This window comes from Taudactylus pleione, unplaced genomic scaffold (genome assembly GCF_031769625.1).
Source record: "Taudactylus pleione unplaced genomic scaffold, aTauple2 ptg000268l, whole genome shotgun sequence".
NCBI classification, from domain to species: Eukaryota; Metazoa; Chordata; class Amphibia; order Anura; family Myobatrachidae; genus Taudactylus; species Taudactylus pleione.
The window spans coordinates 2,061,174-2,071,135 of NW_028284670.1; the positions used below are offsets into that span (position 1 = coordinate 2,061,174).

Here is a 9,962-nt window from a genome sequence, read left to right on the forward strand (position 1 = left end):
GAAAGAAAAATCTTTTCATGTCACGGTGAGGATTTAAGGATTTAATGAGTACTACACAGGAAATGTTATAACATTTACCTGAATGGTGAATGACATGTTGAGGTGCAGTCATTCAAGTTATTGAAAACTAATGTGATCATTTATGATATAGGACATCCCCTGTGAAATCACATACTACAGTAAACACATCACGATAACATGTAAGGTCTAGAGCAGTGGTTCCCAAACATGTAAGGTCTAGAGCAGTGGTTCCCAAACATGTAAGGTCTAGAGCAGTGGTTCAGCACCCTAGAGTATCAGAATTGTTTTCAAGGCACCCCTAGGCCAAAAGTTTGTTAATGAGAATGATAAAAAAATATTAAGTAAATTGTGCTTACCTGTCATCCTTAGGTTCAGTTATGTGGTGGTGGACAGGTTTGCACTTCTGATTATCCTCATATTTATATTACATTGACCATAAATAATTAGATTTGATGCTGGTGCACCAAACTGAGGCACCCCTGCAAGTGTCCCAAGGCACCCCAGGGTGTCACGGCACACAGTTTGGGAACCACTGGTCTAGAGACTCAAATTTTGCTATGTTTGCCTATGGCAGCTAATGGTATAGATTTCACAGTAAAATCATTTACAAACTTGATATTTTTCTCTACTTTGTGGTTCTAACAAATACTGAAAGCATAATTTTAAAAAAAATTGTGTTTTAAGATGTAAATGTGTTTTTATGTCATTTTCTAATATATGTTTATAAGGTGCTTTTATAAATCTGTATTAATGCTCATTGGGCCTTGTTCATAGATGGACGCTGCGCTGAAGTTTGCGCAATTGACCAATGCTTTTTGTACTGCACATGTCTCCCTATAAATTTAGATACAATGAAGTAGTATTTAAATGGTCGTTTCTGGGTGGTAATGGGGGGTTGGCTATTCAGACGCAGGGGTATCATGATCAGTGACTGCAACTTTATTCACAGTTGCAGTGATTTCAACAGCCATGTTCAAAAGGACTTTCTGAGCAACCACAGGGTTGCTCTACGGTCCGATGGTGCGACGGCTATGCGACCAATGGTACCGATGTTCCGACTTTATACACAAACCAGCGTATTAAAGATGCAGCCAGTGGGTGGTTCTGTATGAATTCCATCCAGTGTGGCATAAGCACAAATTCAAAGCTGCATTGTGTAAAAGACGCAGTCGCTCAGGGATTAGTATCCTCCTCTGAATAAGGCCCATTGTGTGTTATTATAAGTGTTACCACTGTCTTCATATTTATTTCCATTCTTTTATCATCCTACAATCAAGTTTATCTTCCAAATGTTTCAGTTTTGTATCAAAACGGTAAGACAAGTATATTTCTGGTTGATAAAAAGTCATCAACCTCATCATTCTCATCATCCTCATCTTCTCATCCTCATTATCCTCATCATCCTCATTCTCATCATTCTCATCCTCATCATTCTCATCATCCCCATCATCCTCATTATCCTCATCATCCTCATCCTCATCATTCTCATCATCCTTATCCTCATCATCCTCATCCTCATAATCCTCATCATCCTCATCCTCATCATCCTCATCATTCTAATCATCCTTATCCTCCTCATCCTCATTATTATCATCATCCTCATCCTCATTATCCTCATCATCTTCATCCTCCTCATCATCCTCATCATTCTCATCCTCCTCATCATTCTCATCATCCTCATCATCCTCATCATTCTCATCATCCTCATCATCCTCATCATTCTCATCATCTTCATCATTCTCATCCTCCTCATCATTCTCATCATCCTCATCCTCTTCATCATTCTCATCATCCTCATCATTCTCATCTTCTCATCCTCATTATCCTCATCATCCTCATTCTCATCATTCTCATCCTCATCATTCTCATCATCCCCATCATTCTCATTATCCTCATCATCCTCATCATCCTCATAATTCTCATCATCCTTATCCTCATCATCCTCATCATTATCATCATCCTCATTATTCTCATCATCCTCATCATTCTCATCATCCCCATCATCCTCATCATGCTCATCATCCTTATCCTCATCATGCTCATCATCCTTATCCTCATCATCCTCATCATCCTCATCCTCATCATTCTAATCATCCTTATCCTCCTCATCCTCATTATTATCATCATCCTCATCCTCATTATCCTCATCATCTTCATCCTCCTCATCATCCTCATCATTCTCATCCTCCTCATCATTCTCATCATCCTCATCATTCTCATCATCCTCATCCTCTTCATCATCCTCATCATTCTCATCATCCTCATCATCCTCATCTTAATCCTCATTATTTATTTGTTACCCACCACAAAGCCTCACAGAGGCAGACATTGAGAGCCCAAATTCACACAAAATATGAGAACAAATACAGGCTGGGTTACTGGAGGAGGACTGGACGTATTCTCATAACCAAAAATTTGTATTTATACAATTTTTAAATACTTTGGGAGGTATTCAATTAGATGTGAAAAGTCCGGGACTTTTCACATGCCAGAGTTTCTGCCATCATTGCTGGTTTTCCATGCAGAAAAGTATAGCGCTCGTCCCCGCATATCCCAGTATTCAATTAGAAATTGGTGAAAATGGAACCCGGCAAATTCGGACCTGGTGAAAAGTCCTGTCAAATTTGGAGAAATCTACCTGACATGCCCCAAAAGATGCACTGACATTGGGGATCACTAGAGATACCCCCGAATAGGCCAGCTGAAGGTATTTGGGGTACTTAAATTATCTCAATAGTTGCTAATTAGCATCTTTGCAGAAGTGGTGAAGAATATCATTTAGCATGTTTTTTTGCTGAAAATAAGAGGTACCAGCAAATGTTGGGTAAATACACCTTCTGCAAGCACCTGCAATCTTAAAAACACCTGGGCATACTTGGGGACCCCCCTGGTGTCTATTTCGCTAGATTTTAACTTTGTCCCCCAGCTTTGTACTTTTATGCCCCATTTTTCAAAGTAATTTTTTTGGAGTGTTCTTTTTTTGACACAGTTTACCTTTGGGAGACTGTCCCAAGGGTGCTTTTGTGGTTCACGCATATTTGCACACCAAAATTCCAATTCTGCAGTTTTTTTCGACAGGTTTCATAGATGAATCTTTTTTGCCTATTCCAATGCATTGACTTTCCGCACCTGCAAAAAGTCTTGGGAATTGAATACTGGGAAAAGTTTTTGCATGGAGAACTGACATCATCGGCAAAACTTTTTCACAGAAACGGACTTTTGACACCTAATTGAATACCCCCCAATGTGTATTACTGCAATGTTCAAATACAGTGTTAAATATATAATTAAAGAGTCAAAGCTTTATTGACATATTTATGGCTCGGCTCTTACTTTTATTACCAACAGTTCATCCTTATCAGAAATTTACCTATCCCTTCTCCTCATGCACATTTTATTTATTTTGCTTTTACCTTTATTATTTTACTTATTTATTTCATACCACCAAACTGTCACTCAGATGGAGGTACAGACTCTTTTCACCATTTCTTTCCCCAAATAGTCTATTTTTGTGTCTGATGTATGATCTGCATAAATACATTTATTAATGAAACCCAAAAATTATCTATCTATCTATCTCATGTTATATTATGTGTGTGTTTCTGCTTTCATAACAGAAAACTGCAGTAATTAAAGCTATTATTCTATATATTTACTTGACAGTATTGGTATGTACATCCTTTGGTAGACCTGCTTCCATTAACCCCTACTTCTGACTGGACTTCCCTTGCTGTGCTACTATTCTTCTTATGGGGTCTATTCATCATCAGGGGCTGTGGGAGATACCTCTCAATGGAGCAATTCAGCATTGTTTTGGTGCGGGGACTGCTGCTCTGAAAAGCAGCTGTCCATGTGAATAGTAACACTACTACAGAACTAGCAGTGTTACTTACTTCCCCTGTGGCCGCCTTCTGCACATATTTGACCAGAGGTCATGCATGCGCAAAGCCGCTGGGGAGGCAGTAAGGTGGTGGAGGAGGGATCTGCTCGGATCCCTCTTCGCATTCCCAGAACTCTTTCTCATCTGAAGATGGCATTTGTTCTTGCAGGCAAACTCCAAAAACTTTAAGTTCTTGGAGTTTGCTGAATATCAGGTGGTCCTATCAGGCAGGGCCGTAACTAGGGTAGTGCCACCAGTGCCATGGCACAGGGCACCACAGGGCAGGGGGCACTGTTTGGACCTAGCAGTTATCCTTTTTATTATCATTGTCACTTGTAGCTTCCTCTACTTTTATCCCCAGCATCTCCTGGCTGCCCCAGGAGTACCCCTATTTCTTCCCTGGCCCTTCCCCATGAGGCCATGGCTCTTTTTCAAGTGCACTATTTTATGACCATATTTAAAAAATGGGAAGTGGAGGGCACAGGGCACCAAAAGTCTAGTTATGGCTCTGCTATAAGGCCCCAGATGATGAATGGCTCATTATCTAAAATATGCACAAACTAGCATTTCTGCATGTGGAACAGGTCATTTGTGATGATGAATGAACCCCTATGTCATATGTGACAGCCCTCTGCACTTTAGGATTTCCACAAAGTGCAAATGAAAAATGTTCTGAAAGTCTTTTGCACATACTGTACTATAGAGCCAATAGATCCTGGGTCTTACAATGGGCTCCAAAGCTGTCACAAATATCCATGAGGAAACAGTGAATTGTGATGGAATCTATACCCAATATCTCTCATTTATGTAGTGTGAAACTACTGAGTCTTTAAGACCTAGTGGTGAACTGCATTTAGTACTTATGCAAATAATGTAGTGATGTCAGAGCACAAAGCTCATAGATCTCAATGTTTTGGAACCTAGAAATTTGAGGTTACAATTGCTGCATTTATTATCAAGAACAATGTCATATTTGAGGACTTGTGGGACAGCGCATCATCTTATCACCCACAATTCCCATTTAACTGCACAAGTATTTAAAATACTATAGTGTGAAAAGTAATATGGCGGCCTGCCCTGGTGCATCCTTCTCACTGTGGCAGCACCGGATTTTGTAATTTGTCAGTTTTAAATGTATTACATCTGTGTCTGAATCAAAGCTAAATAAATATGCCTTTAAACATGTATTACAGTCCTCTTTAAATTTCCATATTACAGAAACGGTGATGCTACTTCTTCAGAAAAATGTATGAATACAATCAAACAAGAATTGGAGAAATCTTTCTCCTAGGATTTCAGAACAGCCATAATCTAAAGAACTTCCTCTTCATATTCTTTCTTCTCATTTACATTGCAACTTTGACAGGAAATTTTGTGATTATTGCATTGGTGGCAATTACCGAACGACTTCATACTCCAATGTATTTCTTCCTCAGCTTCCTGTCTTCATCTGAAATTTTGACAACCACCAATATTGTCCCAAGAATGCTCTCTGTAATTATACAAGACGGTGACATTATCTCATTTACTGCATGCATGTCTCAATTTTATTTCTTCTCAGCATCAACAAACTCAGAATGCTTTCTTCTCAGTGTGATGTCCTATGACCGATATTTGGCCATTTGCAACCCCTTGAGATATAGCTCCATCATGGACTTTAAGCTCAAACTGAACCTAGTTTTATGGTCTTGGTTAATAGGTTTCACTATTACCATCATTATAACTGTTCTGGTGTGTAAACTACAGTTCTGTGGACCCAATGTCATAGACCATTTCTTCTGTGATCTGGCTCCCGTACTACATCTATCCTGTTCCGACACTTCCATGGTGGAAGCGCAGGCTATTATATTTTCTGTTCCTGTTATTCTCTTTCCATTTATTTTTATTATTGTAACCTACATCTTCATATCTTTTGCCATATTTAGAATATCATCAGCTGCCGAGAGACAGAAAGCCTTCTCCACTTGCAGCTCACATCTGGCTGTTGTATGCACATATTATGGGACCTTGATTAGTGTTTATTTATTCCCATTGAATGGGAATTCACCCAATGTGAACAAAGTCCTTTCTTTACTATACATCATAGTTACCCCTTTGCTGAACCCAATCATATATAGCCTGAGGAATAAGGAGATCCAGGATGCATTGCGAAAATGTACAATTAAGAATTTATAAGTGACAAAAGCACTGATATCGCTACTGCTGAATGCAGATTCCCAATGGTCGGGAATCTGTGCAGGCGCATGACCCCTACTATAAATGTGCAGGATGGGTCCTGTGTGATTGCATGTAGTTGGGCAGCAGACTGTCAGTAATTGACAGTATGCTGCTGTTTTTGGGTGGGAGGGGGTGGTGTTGACATCTGTTTTCTGAAACGGAGGTGTGTCGCCACTGTTAGGGGGGAAGGAAAGGCCAGGATCTCCATTGTCTGATAGAGATTTACTGGCCTCTTTCTCTAATCTGTGGCAGCCAGCTTCTGTGACCCATGGGTCACTTTGCCGGCTGATGTTCCTGTAGATTGTACAATGCAGCTCGGATAAGTAATGCATGCAGTTTTGCAATTCCGTCCTAAGCTGAATCAGGCCCTATCTGTGGAACAGACACAACAACTTACCAGTATAGTATATGTATTTTTATTGTATATAATGATTGTGAGAATGAGTACATTTTCAATGGACCTTTTATAAAAATAAATTCAATATTGTGAGTATGTAAATGATTTAGTTAACCAGAACATTGCAAATCATAATAATAATATTTGTGAGGTGATCATTAAAATAAACTGTTAATTAATGTAATATATGTAAGATATCAAAATTATTCTGTACCCACTTTAATTTACCTTATTCTTGAAAAATTTTAATAAAAATTATAAATTAAAAAATAATTATTATGTAGGAACAAACAATGAACACAATTGTATGATGTTGTGATTTTTTAAGTGATTTTCAGCAAATTTGCATTTTTGGGTAAAAACTAAAAGGAAATAAAATTGTAGTCGGCTTTTTGCTAAAGTCAAGCCAAATGTCGAAACCTGAAAATATTTTCAGAAACAAAACTAAGAGGGTGTTATCTTATCTCTACTAAAGATACTAAATACCATGATTACATTATTTTTTTTTACATTCTTGGTTTTCTATGAAATGTATAAAAAATATTTGAATTTAGAAATGTTTAAACTTGATTGGTTTATTGTCTAGGGGCAGCTGGGGTTAAAAGCACCAAGTGTTAAAGGCACAAAGTGTGATTACATAACAGTTAATCAAACAATTATCCTGCATGAATATTGACTAATCATCTGTTTATTTTATTTCATCCCTCAGGTATGTGACTGTCTCATCCTGCTTATTGCATCTATTTTCTGCATAGAACTTCATGCAACCATGTGCGGATTTAATGCATGTGACTGTCTCATCCTACTTATTGCATTTATATTCTGCATAGAACTTCATGCAATCGTGTGCAGATTTAAATGTATGTGACTGTCTCATCTTGCTTATTGCATCTATACTCTGCATAGACCTTCATGCAATCATGTGCGGATTTAAATGCATGTAACTGTCTCATCCTGCTTATTGCATTTATATTCTGCATAGACCTTCAAGCAATCGTGTGCAGATTTAAATGTATGTGACTGTCTCTCTTGCATAGATTTGTTTTTTTTTTCTTTTTAGTTTGTTTTGGTCAGTGAAGCATAGTTTATGGTATATATCTGGCCTGGTTTTTGCTCCAACTCAGAGCAAGGTATCTCCTTTGATCAGCAGACCAATTGAGTCAGATGTAGCCTGTCTTAATCAAGGATACCACTCCTTTATATTCAGTCTAGGGGCAGCTGGGGTTAAAAGCACCAAGTGTTAAAGGCACAAAGTGTGATTACATAACAGTTAATCAAACAATTATCCTGCATGAATATGGAATAATCATCTGTTTATTTAATTTAATCCCTCAGGTATGTGACTGTCTCATCCTGCTTATTGCATCTATATTCTGCATAGAACTTCATGCAATCATGTGCGGATTTAAATGCATGTGACTGTCTCATCCTGCTTATTGCATTTATTTTCTGCATAGAACTTCATGCAATTGTGTGCAGATTTAAATATATGTGACTGTCTCTCTTGCATTGATTTTTTTTTTTTTTTTTTTTTTACATGTAGTCTGTATTGATCAGTGAAGCATAGTTTATGGTATATATCTGTTTACTAAATTACTAAAAAGAGAAAGGATATTTTGTCTAAATATAGGGCGCACATGAGGTCATTAATCAAATGTTAAAAGTTTTAAATCTTTATTGGGTATACATTAAAAAAGGGTGGGTAATACCAATATCAGCAAAATAAAGGTTTAAAATCAGAAAGAAAGTGATAGAAAGTGAAAATATGGTGAGTATCTGTGAAAAAATAAAGTTTTTTTGTTGATTTTTCAATTTTTAATAAAATTGCATTGGAATCCCGCTGTGTGTCCTCATTTATTCAATTATAATAGTCGCAAACAATTGTAGTAGTGTAATTCAGTATTAATAATACTATTCATTGATACTCTAAGTGAGAGGAATAAAGAGCTCGAAGAAATTATATTATTGATCCATTATTGTGGAAAATATATCTCTGATATCAATACAAGATCTTATTTGGATGATGGGGGAACCCTTCTATTCAATAGTCTTGTTGTATAGAGATACTATAAATATTTTCCTAAGTGGTCAGATTGTGATATTTCCTCTTTTAAACTTCTAGTTATACATAACAGAGATATCAAGAAAATCTCCGTCTGTCATTAAACACAAGCTGTGTGTGTTAGTTGAACACCTAAAGTTGGTGATCCAATCAGAATATAATAGTATTGATATAAATATAACCCAATATAGTTTATCCACCTGTTACATTGAGTTATTCACACAGTTAGTGAGGGGGCAGTATTTAAAGTTATGGGTATTGTTATTAAAATATAACTAATCCCTCATACTTAATAGTATGTTATAATGACAGGTTCAGTATGCAATAAACAATCCCACAGGGCTGGGTGCAATGGTTAACAATACACTACAGTGTTAATATTCTTCATGCATCCTGTGCTGATAGATTGCTATTGGAATATAATAGAAGTGAGCTCTTTCCAACTGCAGCGTCATACTTCACAGCTAAGTCTATCCAGTGTTGGTGTTACAAATATGTAAACTGCAACTATGTTTCCATCACGAGTAAGCTCATAGGTGAGCGTTCTCAGGCTGCAGTGCTGTGTCTCACAGTAGGACTTCTCCTTAGTGTATTTTATCAGATATTCTACTTGTTTCACAACATTTTCACAACATATTAATATATATAGATTTTGAGGAAGTCACAGCGAGCGTGCCGACGCGCGTTTCACTGTATGCTTTTTCAAGACAAGCCGATTGTATGTATTGCCACAGAATATATTGATATGTGAGAGCCAATAAGATCACTGCATTCGGACATGTGAAGACTGGGACCAATCGCGCAATGGCTTACACTTGTGCAGTAAGCTCCATGATTCCTCCAATGAGATACTAAGTACTGAAGTCCTAACTAAAAGGTGTGTCATTCCCTGCCAATCAAATTATCCTGATGTTAGGGATATCCCTGTAATGATCTGATGCTAATACATAACGTAAAACGATGAATTGAAATAGTATTACTTACTACTGATATAGTATGAGGTAAGTATAGGTCATATTGACATAATATGTTAATAAGTATTAGATTATTATCATACATACATACAGCGAAATGCACATCGGCATGCTCGCTGTGACTTCCTCAAAATCTATATATATTAATATGTTGTGAATATGTTGTGAAACAAGTAGAATATCTGATACAATACACTAAGGAGAAGTCCTACTGTGAGACACAGCACTGCAGCCTGAGAACACTCACCTATGAGCTTACTCGTGATGGAAACATAGTTGCAGTTTACATATGTGTAACACCAACACTGGATAGACGTAGCTGTGAAGTATGATGCTGCAGTAGGAAAGAGCTCACTTCTATTATATTCCAATAGCAATCTATCAGCACAGGATGCATGAAGAATATTAACA

At 37.4% G+C, this 9,962-nt stretch overlaps 1 protein-coding gene across 1 annotated transcript; it reads left to right on the forward strand.

Moving 5' to 3' along the window:
- The first annotated feature begins 5,146 nt into the window (after positions 1-5,146).
- LOC148513848 (olfactory receptor 10A7-like) lies at positions 5,147-8,852 on the forward strand. The gene is made up of 2 exons (XM_088481277.1): positions 5,147-6,056; positions 8,791-8,852. The coding sequence occupies exons 1-2, from the start codon at positions 5,147-5,149 to the stop codon at positions 8,850-8,852; spliced, it is 972 nt and encodes a 323-aa protein (XP_088337403.1).
- Positions 8,853-9,962: the final 1,110 nt, after the last annotated feature.

What these genes read in the sequence shown, in the direction of transcription:
- LOC148513848 (XM_088481277.1), top strand. Translation starts at nt 5,147, where the DNA reads ATGTATGAATACAATCAAACAAGAATTGGAGAAATCTTTCTCCTAGGA. An exon ending in CCAGGATGCATTGCGAAAAT is followed by an intron (nt 6,057 to 8,790) that starts GTACAATTAAGA and finishes TGTTACATTGAG; the next exon opens with TTATTCACACAGTTAGTGAG.